Below are 20,047 nucleotides of genomic sequence, written 5' to 3'. Positions count from 1 at the left end.
AGAAGTAGAGAAAATAAACTGGAATCACAGAAATGATTACATTCCATCAGATCATGCTAATATAGCACTTTTCAAAATTAGTATGAAAGCCACATTTCATATTTACCTAAAATACCAATAACCTTACTTTCAGAGGTTCTGATCATCCACAACTCCCATTAAGGCCCATAGCAGCTATGGGTACTCAGCACCTCTGAAAATCAGGCCCTAAAAGCTTTGAGGGAGTTGTTATTCTCCATTGGGAAAATAATGCACCTCACTGTATGTAGGAACGCACTCGATCCAAAACAAGTCTTTGAAACAACAGACTATAAGTGTTCAGAAAGTGCCATTAAAATCTATTTTGTGCCATCTCTCATATGTTTGCGTGGCACTTTAAAAAAAAATTGCAGTACAAACAAAAGTAAACAGCGTAAACTCAAAGTGTGTTCATTAAATGTTAAAACAGTGATAGAGTCAGGAAAACTAGCCATTTTAACTCGAAAAGTAGATTCTAATGTGCACTAATCCCAGACACTTGATTATACATAATCACAACAGGGCAGGCTAGGAAAAGTGTGCTCTGGCGGATTATAGAAGACGTCCAGCCATTAGCATTGAATTTCCATATGACTATTAATCGGTGTCACAACCTTAAGGTTCTGTTATGTTAATTTTTTATTTGTCTTTTCAAGGGATTACGAACATGGACCATTCAATTCCCTGTAGCTACAGGTACAGCTTGTTTTAGGAAGACAATTGTAACTCATTTTTCATTTACATTACCATCTCCTGCAAAGGCAAGCCTGTGTGTAGTCTGAACTGAAGAGCCAAAGTACAGCTCTGTGGACCAGTGGAACTCAAATGGGTAGCGGAAGGTACCTTCTGAATGGTGCAGATGGAGGCATTTTGGCCATGTAAGGCCCTCTTCTGGGTGCTTCAGTGAACACACCAACCAGTGGTACCTGTGGCACCAGAGCACTGAATTGTTAGTGCTGTCAATTGGAGCCATCGTTATGCCCTCATCCAACTCTCATCTTTCTCTTTGGTGTGCAGTACTTATGGCACTGCTGGTCTCCTTTCTTCCCTACAACACAGCAGCAGCACTGGCCATGGGCTGCCTCCTGCACAGATATGCTGGGGGCGCACTGTGTCCTCTACTCCCACGACTCACTTACGCAAGAACAGTAGAACGCCATGCTTGCCAAGTTTCTGTATTATAAAAGGTATTCTTTTCAGGGGGCAGGATCCTTAACTAGTAGCTAGAAAAGGCAAATCTGCTCACTATGAAAACTAATTCTAAAATAAATAATTTGCCTAGGAACTACAGAGGCTACTGAGCATATTGTGTCAGCAGTGAGACAAATATAACAGCATGTGGATGGTTCTTCCTTATCTCCTTAACGAAGCAACTTGAAATAAACATTTGAAAATAACAAATTACATCTGTTGTGACCCAGTTTAAGAACACTGCTCCAGTCACATTGAGAATGCGGTATTATTTTTAAATAGCACAGAGATTTCTCTGTACATTACATTCATTAATAATCATTAAAAAAAAAAACTTTTTAGAACAGCACAATAGGCTTGCACCTAAACTATTAATTAGATGATTCTCTTAACTGAAATTCAGCTGTCATGGAATCTGTTGCATGAGTTTTACATCACCATGAATAAATAAAACAATATGGGAAAATGAGGGAGACAATGTTGCATTCCACAGGCAGATATTTGCTATCTCTATTGTTGGATTTTCCTTCGGTTTATTAAAAATATTCCCAGCTCCATTTATGATTTTATCAAACAAGGAATCATGAAAAATTAAGCAGAATTTCATTCAGCCTAGAGGTTTCCTACAAAATGTGTCTGGTCTGGAAGCGAAAAGTGATTTTACCAAGACGACTCAACGGATCAAACATGCTCTAGACACATACCTGCCCCATCATGGTCTCCTTATACTGTTTTTTCTGTGTTACTTTGATTGGAGGCAGTTTTGTCACAGCAGACACCAAAAAATTCATTAGAATGTCCTCACAATTGGCCAGTTGGTCCACCATATTCTTCAGGCTGGCAGGCAGGTAATGAGTGTACAGGTAGTGATAATATCTAGAAAGCCAACAACAGGGGCATTAATGCAAGTCTTTGCCTTACTGAGGCACATGGACACCACAGGATTTCAATCCCAGTTGAGGCCCTAACTCACTGTGTGACCAGGGGCACACCATGGACCTTTGTTGCCTCAAACCATCAAACCAGAAAAGTGGGGAGGAAAAAGCAGGATGATACCATTAAACTAAGCTATTAGGGATACAAGAATTAAAAACTCCACTGGGCCTTTTACAATTAGTGGGAGAGAGATACGGTTGACTTTAAATCTTAAGCAAGATAATGCAAGACTAGAATTCGGACTAGCCCATGTGCATTGTCGTAGCCAAGGTGGGTAACTGTAAGGAAGAGCATGCGGAGGCAAGAAAAATCAGCTGGTGTGGTTGGAGAGAAAATGGAATATGGCCTAATAAGGCCCTCACAACCGCAGTTCAGATGATTTTGTTGTGGACCTAAATAAATCTAGATCCCTTTTTAACCGGTGCCTACTTCCTCCTTTGTGGGGAGTGGATCAGATATAGCAGCATAATTTGACTTTATTAAAGGCTAAGAGAGGCCTCCTATCTACCCTGCTCTACTGAAGTGTCAGTGATGTGAATTCTCTCCAATATACTATGCCTGAACTGCAAGGTGTACAACACTAAAGATTCAAGTGTGGCTGGAAGAGTTAGCAGGTCTACCGGCCATGACAGTCAGCTACCACAAACCCACACTCAGTCGGGCAGCAACCTTCACTCCTCTGCACTACAAGCCATTCGGCCCAGGAGTTTAATACATTTGGGGCTTCTTTGAAGGGCATAATTCCTGATGTTAAAAAGAGCAGTTAGACTTCCTCAAAATACAAGTGACTTCAAAAGAGATCCAGGGAACACAGTTATGATTACCAGATCCCCAGAGCCAAACTGGGAATTTAAATCATTACCCTATAAACAGAGGAGAACTCCATCTATTCTCTACCTATGTTTCCAATAGGACCCCCACCCCCAGCCCCCCCCTTTTTTTTTTGGAGGGGAGACAAGAGTTCCTTTTTGGGGGAGCGGGAATGATAAGATTTTCATTCCGTCTTTCGGTCAGGAACAAATTTATTCACCACCTTTAATCAAATAAATAAATAAAAATAAAATAATAATAAAGACAAAGATGCTTTGGTTTCTTACTTGTGGTAAATAGCAGCTCCTGTCAATACCATGGAATAGTCATTAGTCCATTTGGATGTATAGCCCCATCTCTCCTTAGTATTATCCCAAAAGTGACTGCGAGCGGGGTACCCTACAATCCTCTCCGGAAAACTCTGCCATACTGTAAAGGCAAAATCCACCTGCAGGCAAAGACACATGCCAAATGAATAATCAAACTGTTTCAGTAATTGTCAACAAAACAAAATATTATCTTGCCGCTAATTCATAATTCAAAATCTTCGAACTGTTGCAAAACATTAATTCGGTGTATTCATCAGTAAATTAAAGTGACTGCTTGACATTTTGCCCTATAATTATGCACATTTTAATTTTTTCTGTTAAAGAAAGTCTAGAGCACTGCAGCATTACATTAACATTTTGCAGGCATGCCCTTTACAATTCAAACCTTTCCAAACAGAATTGTATATGTGTGTGAATTTATACTTCTATGCCAGGGATGGCCAAACTTACTGCATACAACAATCTTCAGAAGTTCGAGAGCCGGGGTGCCACTGCCAGGGCTCGGGGCTTCAGCCCTGCAGCAAGGTGGTGGGGCTGAGGGCTTTTGCCCTGCAGAGTCAGGGCGTCTCAGGGCTTCAGACCTGTGGGGCGCACCTGCCGGGGCTCTGGGCTTCAGCCCCACTCCTGCTGAAGCCCCAAGACCCCTGGCAGGCACCTTCTGTGGCATGGTGGGACAAGGAGCTTCTGCCCTGCAGCGGGTTGGAGGGGATAGGAGCCTTCTGCCCAGCAGAATTTTTATAATTTTTATAGTGAGGCTGCTGAGAGTCATTAAACCAAACTATAAACCCTGTATATAATTGAAACCACTTCAAGCAGGGGGTGCGGTAGCACCCCCCAAACTCCTAGTTCCAGCACTTATGCCAGCAGGGAGGGGGGTCTTGGGACTTCAGCGCCACAGAAGGTGCCTGCCAGGGGTCTTTAAAGAGACCTTGTGGTAAATAGCAGCTCCTGTCAATACCATGTGGGGTTCTATCTATTTTCCTTCTGGCTTTTCAGCTTTTACAATATACTTGCGTCATGTTTTTAAGTTTTTCTTTGCAGCCATGAGGGGCAGAAACTTACTAAAAATGGATGAGATTCTCATGTAGTTAACATGACTCCAGGAACTGGGGCTTTATGAAACATACTTTATCAGAAGCTTCATGATAAAATTGTGAGAGCTGGCAACATTGCTAATTTCTCTTTAAAATCCCAATTTCTGAGCACAAAAAAAGGGTTGCAGGAGGTCGGGAAGCCCATCAAGAAGAAGAAGGGGAGCAAAAACCAACTATAAATACCGAGGCCAAAACCATGCAAAGCTACTGAGAGCTACACCTCAGTTCCACACTGATACCTGAAGTTCAGTCTAGACCAAGGGTGGGCAAACTTTTTGGCCGGAGGGTCACATCTGGGTGGGGAAATTGCATGCAGGGCCCATGAATGTAGGGCTGGGGTAGGGGGTTGGGGTGCAGAGGAAGGGACTCAGGGCAGGGGGTTGGGTGCAGGAGGAGTGCGGCAGGGGGTTCAGGGACGGGGGTTGGGGTGTGGGATGCAGGTAGGGTTCGGGGTGCGGGCCCTGACCTGGCACCACTTACCTTGAGTGGCTCTGGGGTGGCAGCAGCACACAACATGACCCTGCTGCCCCTTGCCTGCGGATACCTCCCCCGAAGCTCCCATTGGCCGTGGTTCCTCGTTCCTGGCCACTGGGAGCTACGGGGGGTAGTGCCTGCAGGTGAGGGTAGCACGCAGAGCTCTCTGCCCCCCAACATCCCCCCCCGGGGCCGCAGGGACGTGGTTTCGGCCGCTTCCGGGAGCGGTGCAGGGCCAGGGCAGGCAGGGAGCCTGCTTTAGCCCCACGGCGCCATGGGGGTGGCAATCCCGCGGGCCGGATCCAAAGCCCTGGAGGCCAGTTTGCCCACCCCTGACCAAGACTCAGACAAAACTTTGCTCAAAAATCCTCTCAATGAACCTTTCAGCAAACATGACCAGAGTTTCACGTTTGTGGTGTTAAGGAGTCACAGATATTTCATCTTTAACACAGTAACACTTCTGTTAGAACAGTTACATTTCCTTGTAATTATTGCCAGAGCTTTTTCATTTACAAATTATTGTGTGAAAGAGAAGAGACACAAACGTATTGGAACATGCAGTTAGAGGCATAATCTATTCTTTCATGTTGTTTGCAGGAACTTGAATCAAATGGAAAGCCAATGCAGCTAAAGTAGTTAATTCTTGTGATAATGATTTGGATGAGATCTGAACTAACACATCAAAGTACTAACGTTGATCTTAAGGCCCTTTCCTGTAAAACCTGACATCTGTTTTCTTTAGATGAGTTTGAGAATCTCAGGTTAAGAAAAACAAGAATAAACCATCTACATCTACAAGTACCGACTACTACTACTAACCCAGCTCATGTCCTCACTCATGTATTGTTTTAATATCTGTCCTTGTAATAGACAGAAGCATTAAAACAAGCTGAGCTCCCTAGGAGAAGATGAGCCACAGTTTATCCCCTTAAAACACTCCTTGTCCTCAATAATTTTAAGCAGCATTACCACTCAGCTGATCAGCGGGAAAAGCAACGAGTCACTTCAATCCCCGTATCATTCCCAACCCACACTGATTTCTAATTGCTTCCCATACAAATATCCCTCCAAGCAGCACTTTTGGGCTGCTACCCTTGGAAATGAAAACAATAGACGTTACGCTTCATTTCATTATGAACGAAAAACCTTTATTAACACTAGAGCTGAGCAAAGAGTGGAGAACACGTCTGGTGAATATTCATTCACGCTTGAAATGTCAGCTTGACCGTGCTTGTGAATTTTTTTGTTTGCTTTCCCTCGGATGAACACTTGTGAAAAGTGGATTTTAAGTGCAAATGTTAGCTGAAAGGGAATTCTGAACTCAACAGTTCAACTACGTTTGAAATGCAGTTTAGGTTTATTTACATCAGTCATCCAGTCAGGGAACAGAAGCAATATCAAGGCCCCGGTCCTAAAAAGAAAACTATGTAGTAAATCCCTGCCCCCACGTGCAGTCCCACTGAAGTGGATGGGGCTCTACCTAGGCTCAGAGGCCTGCCCACATATTTCCCATTGCTGGACGAGGGCCCAACTGATGTACGGCACTAACACACACAGACACACATACTATTTTGAATATTTGCAGCAAATTACTCAGAGCAGTGAAAATGCTACGAAGAAATTCACAATTCGTTTCACAAAACAAACAAACATTAAAATTCTGCCACCTCTTTCACATAAAAAAGGGCCAAATTCAGTGAAAAAAAAGTTGCCCATTATTTGCTTTGTGTAACCAAAAAAAGGGTGCAATGACTAGGATTACAACCACCAAAATGGGTGTGTGTGGTGGGGGGAAATGATGGGAATAACAAAGTGGGCTCCTGTAGTACCTTGCAGGAGACTCTGGGTAAAATCCTGGCCCCAAACAAAATCAGAGTTTTGCCATTGACTTCAACAGGGCTGGGATTTCACCTTGTCTTGAGCAAGAATCTTGAGCCGCGGGCCAGTGCAAGGAGTCTTCCTTGGAGAACTCTGGACTTTGCCCATGTTATCTCACAGAGGCTGTGTTCTTCCCAATCTGGCAGGAATGGCCCAGGTGTGGCCTGAGAGCCAATGCTGCCCTCTTCTACAATACAGAGTGCAGCACATGGGGACGACCGTGGATCAGCTGAAGGGCTGAATGCTGGGACTAGTAGTTCCATACTGGCAAGGAGAGTCTCTGAGGTAAATTATGCGTGGCCTTAGGGCTTATAGCAAGCTGCCAATGCAATACTCAGTCTGGCAAAACTTGGGCATACCTGCCCTAACGTAAGCTGTAATGGGATCCTCTAAAGGGCTACGACTACTGACAATAGTAAGAGCAGCACTGTGGGGCGAAGTGGGGAGAAAGAAATGGTTCTGGATATGATGAAGGAGGGGGAAAGGAATAGAAGACTGAAAAGAAAATCAAGTCTCTAAGCTTTTCAATAGCCACCATTAATAATGTATTTCCTATGTATTGTGCTTCTATATAAACAGTCATTAGTCTCCTCTGTGGTTTTCAGGACAAGGTTCCAGAAATCAATAGTCATCCCAGTTGTAAAAATTGGTTTTCTACAAAATCTTTCCTTTCTCTCCTTTTTTTTTTTTAGTGCAATCTTGCTTTGGGCACAAATGCCGGAATGTCTCAACCATCATGTATCTCTAGCTCTACGGTACAGTGATACTGTTAGCGCATTGTGTGTGTGTAGGAGAAAATCAAAACACTTGTACTCAGGCAGAAATACTGCCTTTGAAGCAGAAATAATGTCCCATCGTTGAAGCTAATGTGTGGGAAAGGGAGGAACCACGATCAGCACAGTGGAAAGGTAATGCTAAAAAAGACTGCTGTTAGCTGTCCACACCTGCCTATGTTACTAAAATGATGAAGAAGGGAAGAATCACATGCTAACGATGCCAATTAACCATGAAAAAGTCCTCTCCTGCTGGCAGGTGGCGGCAAGATTTTTGAGACAAATGCAATACATTAAGCCTGGGGTGTGAGCGGGAAATATTATAAGACACACACACTCTGGCAAACAGGTCCAAAGAACAAGGGTGGGCATCAGGCTGGAAAAGCCAGAGAGATTTCAAGAGGATGGGTCTTACCTCGGTGGTTGAAAGCACGGTGTCCTCGTCAAGGCTTAGCACAGCATCTGTGACTATGTTGTCATAAGGTAGGAAGCGACTGCTCATAACCTGTGGGTTTCAAAGAGAGAGGGGAGAGGGAAATCACTTGAGACACTCATTTCCAAGGGAAGGGGAAAATAACCCTTCTGCATATTCTATTTTATTCTTCATTCTTATTTCGTCTGTGGCACATCGTACATCTTTATCTGATAGGAAGGATTTCTCAGCTCAAGGGTGAAAGGCTGTCATTTTCCATCAGCCCAGCAGTCAGCTTATACCTTGTACCTGAGGAATTAATTTCTGAGCAGATCTGTCTCTCTTGAGCAGGCTGCCTTCCTCCAAAACCCAGACTGTAACTGCATCTGCTGAGAATTAGACAGATGTAGGGTTCTTCATGGCTGACACTTGTCTGGCAGCTAGAGCTGTCCCTCACCTCCCCCTCTCTCCCACTACACTCCACTCTAAAATGAAGTGGTCAGAGAGACCTTGCACCTTTGATAGAGCCATTCTGTTGGCAAGCTGATGACCCCACCTTGCATCCCAGGCCTTGTCTACACACAAAAGTTGTACTGATTTAGCTGTAATGGTATAGTTGAAACGGTATGACCCTCCATGTGTGGATGCAATTATACTGGTATAAAAGTGTTTATACAGGTATAGCTATTCCTGTATGGGAAGGAGAATAAGCTAGAGAGGTAATAAGGCATTTTTATACAGGTATAACTGCATCCACAGTAGGCATTATACTGGTATAAAATTGGTGTGTAGATCACGTTTTTATGCTAACCTGGGATATGTCTCAGTGTAATGGGAACTAGATGCGAGAGGGGGAAAAAAGAAGATGACAACAAAAAGGGGGAATCTATTTTGGTAATTTTTGGTCTGCACTACCAATGAGATCTAAGCTTCTTTTGAGTACTGAAAAATGGATATAAGAACACTACACACGCATTCTCTCTCCCCCGCTCCTTTTCCAGCCTGTAGGAAAAATTGCTTGATTAGTTTATAGACTGTGCGTGTGTGTGTGTGTGTGAGAGAGAGAGTGAGAGAGAGAGAGAGGGTATATTGTATGTGCCTAACCTGTGGGGCCTGTCTCTTTATTATACTTTGGCAACACTTGTACAGCTTGTCATGCCAGTAAAGCATTATTGAGCTGCATTGTGTGTGAAGAAATCATCGAGTAAAAACTAAGATGAAGAAATGAGTTTTGCACTTAGCTGTGAAAGCTGATAGTGAGCTCATGTGGAAGTGAGTTCCACAGTCCTGGGCTAGTTCCTGTGAAAGCTCTGTCTTCTACACAAATGTCACTGTTTGGGTGGAACTTAGCTGTCATGTGAGGTCATGATTGCGGAGGAAAGGTCAGTCTGATAGGTAGCCATAGTTATTCCTGTGGAGGGCTATCAATAACAGAACAGAGTTCAAATTTGGCTCTGTGTTCAGTGGGAAACCAGTACAGAAAGTAAAAGAGAGAAGATTGGTTTCCATAGAGGATTTCTAACTGGCACTAATATATGAAGAAAAATCATTCGATCGGGGGGAAGAGGGGAACGACAATCCCATGCAATTAAATATTTACACTGTTCGTACAGTGAAAGAACAGAAGAAGAAGTCAGGAAATCAGAGTTCTGTTTCTCACTCTTTTACAGACTTACTATGTGAGCTTGGACTAGCCACTAATTTTTATCTGTATCCAAGTTGAGCCAGCTGTAAAATGGGTGCAATAATGCTTCTCTGTTTCACAGTAGTGTTATGAGGCTTAAAGTGCTTTGGGATCCTTGGACGGAAGGCCCTAGAGAAATGCCAACTATGAAAATTAAGTCCTTTGTTAGACCTTTGGAGTGCACGGAGCAGCTCAGCAAGACTTGTGAAAACAAACAGCTTTTCTGTTTCAGAAGCCATTTGGTACGTGATGTGATATTAGAAAGGAGAGACTGTCCACCATAAACACATTTTTGGGAACTTAGGAGATAGGTTTGTAAATTAAACAGCTCCCAGGACAGTTTCTTCATATGCTTAGAACTGGCCTGGGTGGTCTCCCCAAACCCCACCCCCCAGCCCCAGGCAATTCACAAAGTATGAACATACAGAGGGGAAAAGTCCATAATGTTTGCAATGCTCAGAAATCCCCAAGCAGCAGCAGCCTCTCTTAGCCATGCAGCAATTCTCTTGACCCTGTTTACATGTCCAGTGACTAAGGCAGAACGATTAGCTGTCAGCTTAGCAGTGCCCCGACTTTCCCCTTGTTAAGCCTACTGGGGAAAAGAGCGAAGACAAGGTGTAAAAATTCACAATAGGATTTTACACCCAAAGCAGCTAAAACGTCCCACTGTGAATTCAGGGGAAGAGAAAGATGATAAAAATCACAGACTGGCCCAATTTGGATGCCTCGGCTCTGACTTCCAGCATTGGCATTAGAGAGAGATGATGAAGAATGGGCCTGATTCTCTACTCCATGCCAATGCTCTGGGTGTATCATTGGCATGAGTGCAAAGCAGGCACAAAATGCCACTATTCTCACTTGGTAACATTTTACCCCCACTTTGCACTTGCGCCAGTGACTACGCACAGGGGAGGGCAACAGAGTACCTGGCCCAATAGCAGAATTTTTTTTCTCTCCCCCTTTGCTGTCTTCTCTTGACCAGTCAACTGTGCTTGGATCCCACTGGGTTCCCAGGCTGTGCATATCTCCCCACCCTCTCCTTGTGAGCACCCTAATGTCCTTGTTAGCACCCTAATGTCCTTGTTGACAGCCATACAAGCCATAAAAGCAGCTATTTCTCACAAGTTGCTGGAGAACACACTTGCCAATATCTCTGGGAGCCTAATTTCCAAATCTGAACACAGATGAAGGGTCCTCAAATCCTGCGTCAGAACGCTCAGACTAGCATTTGGGAGCATTATTAATTTAATGCTCCTGCCTGCTGACAGGCATGCAAGATTAGCACCTCCTCTCTAGGTGGCCACATTTGAAAATTCAGTCCGTTATGCCATTCTCAGACTAGCAGTATTGATTGCCACCTTGATCAACAGCTGACATGTGATGAAAGGACAAAATTTCACGCACTGAACTTTCATTAGAATGATGAGTCTGCAATCAGATTGGTACAAAAGGCAGTGGTAAAGGAAGGGGCATCACCCACCTGCTCACCACTAAACATTCCCCAGCTGGAGAAGTAAGTACCCAGTCCCATTGCACTATGCTTGCAATCTTTGACCGTTATTCTCTCCACCTACCTTGCTCTCCCCTTCGATGACTATGACAGGCACAGGAGTGGCAGGCCAGCGGTGTTTGGCTGGGAGGGGTTTATCACAATTCCATAAAACAATGATCTGAAAGGAAGATTGACCTATGGTGTTAGACACACATGGGTATACTTATGCCTGTGGCATTCAAGCCTGGAGGACCCTGAGCACCAAATGGATTCAATTTAGGACAGTGGTTCTCAAACTTCTGAACTGGTGACCCCTTTCACATAGAAAGCCTCTGAGTGCGACCCCCCCGCTTATAAATTAAAAACACTTTTTTATATTTTTAACACCATTATAAATGCTGGAGGCAAAGCGGAGTTTAGGGTGGAGGCTGACAGCTCGTGCCCCTCCCCCCATGTAATAACCTCATGACCCCTTGAGGGGTCCCGACCCCCAGTTTGAGAACCCCTGGTTTAGGAGTTTCAAAAAAGGCAACATGATCAAATTAATATCAAGTTGGTATAAAAATAACATCCCCCAGCTACTCACCCACCCGACAATAAATTCTACATCCCCTCAATCAAAAACACCATCTGAACAGGAAACCAGAGAGTCTCTAGCCTCACTCAGAAGGGTGTCACTTGTTTACTTGGGCACTTGTTAAAGGCTAAAACACTCATGGACTCTTCGAAGTAGAGGGCAGTCCTACTGCCTTCTTGAGATAGTATCACCGAGCAGTGAGAAGTCCAAATGCTGCTGAGATAAAGGGAGGTAAGGCAGACAATAAGCCTTTAAGCCTATTGACTTTTTTGTTATTTACATCATATATACCCTAGTCTTAAAGCAAAGCTGTTATTTTACCTTTCTTCCCAAAATAAATCAGAGTTGTGATCATCTGTTTTCCACTTTTATTAAAGTTCAGAGTTTTTATTCCCCACACATGCTGGTTAAGGTCTCTGCAATCTCAGAGACAATGAGGATCAAAGTTTAAAACAGCGAATTTGAAACGAGAAGGCGGAGTGACAAGACCTGAAGTCAGTGGGGTTTTTGTTTGTGTGATGGCTTTGGCTCAAAAGTGATTGACAGTCAAACAGCAGGGCTCACCTGTGCACAGTACTGGGACTTGGCTACAGCAACCAGGAGTTTCAGCACAGGCTGAGATTGGGAAACCAAGGGAGTTACTGCATGGATAACGGCAGTGAACTTGGAGGGGGGCTTGAGACCTGAAATGAAAAATGGATGCAAGTTGAATATAGACCAAGTTGCCTTGTGTAGTATAAATCAAAGAATCAGAGATGGAAAAAGACCATTTAAGAACAAAGGAAATACCATGTTGGATCAGACCATCTATCTCATCCAGTATCCTGTTGCTACAGTACCAGATGCTCCAGAAGAGGGTGCACTCCTTTGAATAAAACTTCCTAGCTCTCTGAAAGCACTGTCTATATTACAACCACTGCTTTGATATCTTTTCCTCTGATTCCCTCCTGGATGTCCTGCGATCTGGGTTTCTCCCCTTTTGCTCCACAGAAATTACCCTTGCCAAGATCATCAGTTAAGTTCTCCTGGCCAAGTCTAAGGGCTTCTTCCCTCATCTTCATGCTTCCTGATTTCTCTGTTGACACTGATACGACTCATCACCCCCTCCCCCTTCGACCTCCTGACAGACGCTGGCTTCTTGGTGCTTTCTTCCTTCCTCTCCAATAGCTCCATCAACATCTCCAATGGTGCTTCTTTCTCCCCTCTGTTTCAGCATCCCTCAAAGTCACGCCCTTTGTCCTCTCCTTTTTCCTCTACATCCTTCCCAAGGGCGACTTCATCCACACACAAAGCTTCAACTATCATCTCTGAGTTGATGACTAACTATTCTGCCTGCCCATTGAAGAACAATCCCCCCTCCATCCATACTTGTGAGCCTGCAAGTCTCTGTGATATATGATTCCAGTCATCCTTCCACCAGCTCATATACTTCCTCCCTTCACTACTGCTGCAAATACCATTCTCCTTCCACTTCTCCCAGGCCCACAACCTTGGTGGCACAGTCATCTTTCTCCTCCGTAATTGGAAGTGTTGTTGAATCCTCTTAGTTCTTCTTCCACAACAACTCAACGTCCAACTTTTCCTTTTACACTGTAACAGTGGTTCTTTGAGCAGCCTGTCACACCTTTGCTGATGGCACCGGAATTGGAACCCTGGTAAGCAGTGACTGTTGAGGCTGCAGGCATGTTCCCTTGCAGAATTCAACATTCAGTCTTTGCATAAAGGAGCCAGTGATCAAACTTTCTCAGTTCCTCCCACTCAATCAGAATCCATACAGAGACTCTAAAGAAGTGAGGATGGATCTATATTGACAAGTAACTCAGAGAACCACCATTCTTTGTGAATAACTTCTGTTGTCTCCGAGTATTGTCAAGCTGAGCTAAGCAACGAATGCAAACCAGTGTTGCCATGAAGTTGCCAGCTACTGATCTGCAACATAATGATAACCAGAAAGTGCAGGGACGACATGGATTTGTTACAATATTCTTTGTAAGTGGCAGCTATTAGAGGGGTGACATGATATCCTGTATTTATGCAGGTCAGTCAATGACATTCCATCCAGCAGGGGGCAGTGTTTTGGGGCAGTGGTTCTCAAGCAAGGGTAGGTATATCCCTGGGGGTACACAGAGGTCTTCCGGGGGTAACTAATTTTACAACAGGCCATGTAAAAAGCACTAGTGAAGTCAGTACAAACTAAAATTTCATAGACAATGACTTGTTTATTCTGCTGTATATACTATACAATGAAATGTAAGTACAATATTTATATTCCAATTGATTTATTTTATAAGTATATGGTAAAATGAGAATGTAAACAATTTTTCAGTAATGGGGGCTGTGACACTTCTGTATTTTTATGTCTGATTTTTAAGCAAGTAATTTTTAAGTGAGGTGAAACTTGGGGTACGCAAGACAAATTAGACTCCCGAAAAGGATACAGTAGTCTGGAAAGGTTGAAAGCCACTGTTTTGGAGGACAGGATAAACAAGAATACCGTTAACTAGATATTTCTGGTGAGCCATTTACAACACACCATCCAGAAATCAACAATACCCCAATATGTGTGAGGTCCAGAAGCAAGGATTCACTCACCTAGATTAGCATAGTAGTAAGGAAAATCTCCCAGATACGAGGAATACTGTGGCAATACAAATAAGCCTCCAGGATGTTTGTTCCATATTAAACTGTTACGTGATATGTGCTTAAATATTCTGTCCTGAATAATCTGGAAAATAAGAAAGGTAGTGATTTGTAAATAGGTTGTAATGGCCACTGGTAGAGTCTTCAGCAACTCTGACAGACTGCAATCGCTACACATTTTGTAGAAAGCAGCGAGACACAAATTACTTGGCATTCCTGTTTAATCTCTTTTAAAAACGACACTGAACCTATACACTTGCACATTCTCGGCAGTTTGAGGCCTTGGATAACAGTATTCAAACTATCTCATTAGTCTCTGCGGACATAGGGATCTCGCAATTCATTAGATTCTGCATTTAAAGTGAAATATTTTTCCATCTAAAATCACTTGTCAGTTGCAAGCCTGATTAGTTCATTCTAGAGTTTACCATCCATGACTTGCATAAAATAATTAGTCAAGAATGGAATTACAAAAGATGGATGTTATTTTGAGATAATGAAAACTTTTAAATACACAAAGACAGACTTCCAAGCCAAACAGGCTGGGCTGATATTTTTCCCTTTACTTTATAATAAAGTTATTATGTGACAAAGTGACTAATTACATCAGACCCCATACACATGTTACAGATAACTGTCCGCCACGGTGTGGTTCCAAAAGTTCCGATTTCATCCAGCATGGAAAGAAATTTGGGCAACTACTAGTGCAAGCTTTTTGGAGCAGGGAAAAGATGTGTGTCTTTGAAAGGGCCATTAGACGATCTAGTCTCACTTCCTGTGTAACACAGTCTATAGAATAACATTAACAGTGCGATATGTTTGCGATGATAAAACTAATCCTATATACTCAAGGTGTAGGCACACAAAATTTGAAAGCAAAGTCCACATGTGTAGGAAGAGCTATTGATTGAGTTAGCTGTAGAGGTAAGGAGCCTCCAAGGGCATGAGGGTAATGTGACATTAGGGTGCTACAGCATGTGAATGAAGGCTGTCCCAAATGGTCATTTCCTAAAATTTGTGATTACATGGGAAATTCACAGGGACAATCTTAACATCAAACCAGCAGCACTTTTCACGTAAGAACAGAGGACTCAAGGCTGTGATGTTATACTCTCAAGTGCATCTCTACCTATTTCTGTTAATAGATATAAAGTTACATGCTTCAGCCATGGGTGTTTTGTGTGGGAAGGTGGGGGAAAGGCAGTGACTGCCTTCTCCCCTCCTTTAATTTATGCCACTGAACATAGCAAGAAACTAGACAATGCAGAGAGAAACGAGAAAATGCACATCTTCTACCATCTGATGAAGAACTAGATGAACTAGCTCCTCTGGCCCTCCCCCATCCCGTTTTCTCAGAACTGATACAAAAATAGATAAGTAGTAGTCTGCAGGTTTATATGATGAGTAGGTATTCATAGACTGTACAATTTTCCACTGCTCTGATAGCCGACAATGCCTCAGGGGAAACACACGGCTCACATTTGATTATCTTTCCATGTACACAAAGCAAAAAATAGTTTAATCTTGAAACAAACTTCTGATGTCATGCAACATATGCAACCTTTATTGCATGTGAGGCATACAAATCTGATACTGTTACTCCGTAGGCTAGGAAGCCAACCTGTGGAATAACTCACATTTAACGGATGGCAGATTAATGTATGGCACTTCTGGCAAATACAAGAATCCTTGCAGCCTATAAAAATGGTGTGGAGAAAAGAAAACTCGAAGGAAAGGAAATAGAAAAGGAGGAAAGGAATCCATGAAGAGCTAAATCAATTCAAATACAAAAAGCATATGGTAATTTGCTAAATGTCTTGCAGAGATTTCTAAATACCGGCACCAGCTTTTGAGGCTCTCTGGTGATTGTGGAACACGGGCAGTTTTATAATGAGGAGGTTAGGCACTCCGGCTGGATAGAATCATAGAATATCAGGGTTGGAAGGGACCTCAGGAGGTCAACTAGTCCAACCCCCTGCTCAAAGCAGGACTGATCCCCGACTAAACCATCCCAGCCAGGGCTTTGTCAAGCCTGACCTTAAAAACTTCTAGGGAAGGAGATTCCACCACCTCCCTAGGTAACGCATTCCACTGTTTCACCACCCTCCTAGTGAAAATTTTTTTCCTAATATCCAACCTAAATCTCCCTCACTGCAACTTGAGACCATTACTCCTTGTTCTGTCATCTGCTACCGCTGAGAACAGTCTAGAGCCATCCTCTTTGGAACCCCCCTTCAGGTAGTTGAAAGTAGCTATCAAATCCCCCCTCATTCTTCTCTTCTGAAGACTAAACATCCCCAGTTCCCTCAGCCTCTCCTCATAAGTCATGTGTTCCAGTCCCCTAATCATTTTTGTTGCCCTCCGCTGGACTCTTTCCAATTTTTCCACATCCTTCTTGTAGTGTGGGGCCCAAAACTGGACACAGTACTCCAGATGAGGCCTCACCAATGTCGAATAGAGGGGAACGATCACGTCCCTCGATCTGCTGGCAATGCCCCTACTTATACATCCCAAAATGCCATTGGCCTTCTTGGCAACAAGGGCACACTGTTGACTCATATACAACTTCTCGTCCACTGTAACCCCTAGGTCCTTTTCTGCAGAACTGCTGCCGAGCCATTCGGTCCCTAGTCTGTAGCGGTGCATGGGGTTCTTCCGTCCTAAGTGCAGGATTCTGCACTTGTCCTTGTTGAACCTCATCAGATTTCTTTTGGCCCAATCCTCCAATTTGTCTAGGTCCCTCTGTATCCTATCCCTACCTGTCATGTCTACATGGAATATGTTGCTGGCACCAATATTTTGGCCCCCGCCTCCCCAAATTATTCTGTCTTATACAGGTTCATTGCTGTAGTGTCTGAGTGCCTTCCAGTAGTGCACTAAATGTTTGTCAATGTGGTTATTCTCTCTCACTTCTCCTATTCCCAGGGGAGAACTGTGTAAGCTGTGTAGGGCTGGTTTCTGTTTCTTAAATTTCTACGCGGCTCTGTGTTGCAATTGGAGAAGGGAGGTTGAAGAAGTGCACCTTGCACTTGGAGCAGACGATGAGGAATTTTGCAATAGTCCTTCCTCCCATCCCCCCACGGTGTCAGCCCAGCCCCCAGAGAAAGCTGTCACCTGCACAGCCAAGCTTTGCCCTCAAGGCACAAAGGTCCATGGCACTCAAGAGCCATGCAGTTATTCACCAAGGGTTTCATCCTGGAGCTTTTGGTGATGATATGCGGGGCGGAGGCCATTGAACATCCTGAAGATAAGACCTTCACAACTTTGAACTTGAGTTGATATTCTACAGGAAGCCAGCATAGAGAGCAGTGGACAGGTCTCATGTGCTCATGGTAGCCCGTGTTGCTGAGGAGACATGCTGCAGCATTCTATACCCTTTGAAATTTCCTAAGGGCTGATGGCTTCATGCCCAGATATATCGCATTGCTGTAGTCCAGACAGGAGGTGACTAAATGATATGTAGGATCATCAAGATATTGCAGTACTATGGCATTATAGTTAGAGACTGAAAGTAACTACCAGAATAAATCCATTCCCTCTCCAACTATATGATTTACTCTCCCCACATCAAATTTTAAGCAGAGGGCACATTTGATCTTACCAACTTCCGACACCTAAATAAAAAACAAACCTTTTATTTTCTCTCTTTCGCAAAGAAAACAATTCAGGCTTTTCTGGTGATTGTTGGACTCTGGAACGAGCACCTGAGCATGCATGTTATTTTCCACTGAACAGAATTATTGTTAATTTGCCTTCTCTACATAGAAGTGGTTCTGTGAGATTGCTTATCCTGGATTCAAAAAACAAAAGGTACGATATGCCTGACTTGGTTTCATTAAATTAAAACCTTGCAGCTCCTGCCCTGTTCTATCCTCAGAGTCTTTTTTGCTCAAGCTTCTTAGCTGGTATCTTCCAAATCCTAGCTACAATTATTACTAACCATCCCTTAGTCAACTGACAACTATGGCCACATTATTGAAGATGTTTCAATTCAGCCCTAAAGTTGCACTTGAGGGCCTTGCGGACAGATTCTGTAAATGAAACAAAGGGAGCTGGGGATACCCCAATTGCAGGAGAGATCACAGTGAGTAAAGAACCAGTGTATACTTCCTTCTCCACAACCCTTGCTGGTGTAAGGAGGAAGAATGGCTGGAGTACAGTGGGCTCTGGCTGTCCACAGCTGGACTCCTATGCATAATTTTGACTTTCTTCTGTATGTCACCTTCTATCTCTCCTTGGAAATGTACACATTTGATAAGTCTCAGGTGACTTACAAGCTGCCACTTCCAGAACAAGAGACCTGTGAAAGGGCATCAAAACGTTAAGGGGGAATTGGAGAAATGGGGCTTTTCAATTATATTTTTTCCAGAATGAGTTCTAATAAGGTCCTGTAAAGGATCACATTCACTATGAATGACAGGAATACTGATTCATCAGCCATAAAGCCTTGAGAAACTGTGATGGCACAAGACAACTTTTCCACGTGTCGGATGGCTCCTATTTGTCACCATGTCAGTTTTCTTATGTGGATTCAAATAATGAAGAAAATATTTCCTTAGGGGAGAAAAGTTATCAAGCTGCTGAAGGTTTTTCCAGTGACCAATCACATGTCACGAAAGCCAAGGTCACACATATAACAGCTCAGCACGGAGTGTGGCAGACATATTAAGGAACATCTCTGCTCTGACTAATATCTGAGAATTGTTACTCACCTCTAGTGTGGTCAATACAATCTTCTCAACTGAAGAAAAATAAGCCTCCCACAAGAACTGTGTCTGCTGTCTAAGTGCTAGGATTTTATCCTGATGGATAGACCTGATTGTAGAAGGAATCTGTAAGACAAGGTGCACTACAATCAGATGGTGTGGAAAACAATGTAACCTGATCAAATTAATACACACTTGAGAATCCCAAACTAGCTCTGCTCCTACCCAGCAACACAGATTCAGTGTCAGCCAGTACCCCCACCTGACACAGATATGTGAATTAACAGCTAAAGAACAGCGACTGGAAAATGAATGAGCGGCACCCTTTGTGACCTTTGGTATTTGAGCCTATTGGCCAACCTTAGGATTTACTAGCAATTCTCCATTTTTTAAGAAAGTTGTTTCTATTGAGGCAATTGCTACTTTTCCCCCTTCTGGAGCTGTGGAAAGTCACTGTGTGGAACTTTTCAGTAAATCCCTTGCGCACACAGCTTTTTGCAAACCACTAATTTAAAATACTAGTAGCTGCGGGTGTTTAGAGTCTGACAATGATCTCCATTCTGAAAGTATATTAAAGGGATCTGAGATTGCAGTCACTATAACGTGGCAACACAAATTCCCTGAAGAAACCATCACAGCATCTGCAGCAAAGCCATCCCTTGGTGGAATCGGAAAACAAGTCCCTCCAACATCTGCTATTTACAAGGAAAAAACAATGATATTTTTCATTGGACACACTGTACAGCTTTAATTCTGGTAGAACTTTCCTTATAAATGAAAAAATAAATCCTACCATTCCTCTTCCTGCAAACCAGATCAGAGGGGTGTGTGTGTGTGAACCCACATTCCCCACACCCTTTGGAGAGAGTCTGGCATCTGTACAGACTAGTATTTAGCTTCTTAAAAGCCTGATTCTCATTTACACTAAGAGTTTGTCTACTCAGGGAAAAAGCTTGGACTAGCTAGTGCAGAACAGCTAGAGGGGAATAACTACTCCACATTAGCACCCCATGTGGACACTTATTTTGCATTA

The 20,047-nt window shown here is 43.3% G+C and overlaps 1 protein-coding gene across 1 annotated transcript in view; it reads right to left on the bottom strand.

Moving 5' to 3' along the window:
• Positions 1-20,047, bottom strand: part of EXT1 (exostosin glycosyltransferase 1) — a 271,179-nt gene that overhangs the window by 7,812 nt on the left and 243,320 nt on the right. The window contains exons 4-10 of the mRNA XM_074943921.1: positions 19,021-19,140; positions 14,261-14,393; positions 12,233-12,351; positions 11,174-11,269; positions 7,919-8,008; positions 3,243-3,403; positions 1,914-2,085 (exon numbers count right to left, since the gene is read on the bottom strand). Coding sequence (XP_074800022.1) covers positions 1,914-2,085; positions 3,243-3,403; positions 7,919-8,008; positions 11,174-11,269; positions 12,233-12,351; positions 14,261-14,393; positions 19,021-19,140 — 891 coding nt within the window. The remainder of the gene's footprint in view (positions 1-1,913; positions 2,086-3,242; positions 3,404-7,918; positions 8,009-11,173; positions 11,270-12,232; positions 12,352-14,260; positions 14,394-19,020; positions 19,141-20,047) is intronic.

The sequence above is a fragment of the Natator depressus genome, chromosome 2, assembly GCF_965152275.1.
Source record: "Natator depressus isolate rNatDep1 chromosome 2, rNatDep2.hap1, whole genome shotgun sequence".
Classification (NCBI taxonomy): Eukaryota; Metazoa; Chordata; order Testudines; family Cheloniidae; genus Natator; species Natator depressus.
The sequence above is the reverse complement of the archived record's forward strand: the minus strand, read 5'-3'. Positions and strand labels throughout refer to the sequence as shown.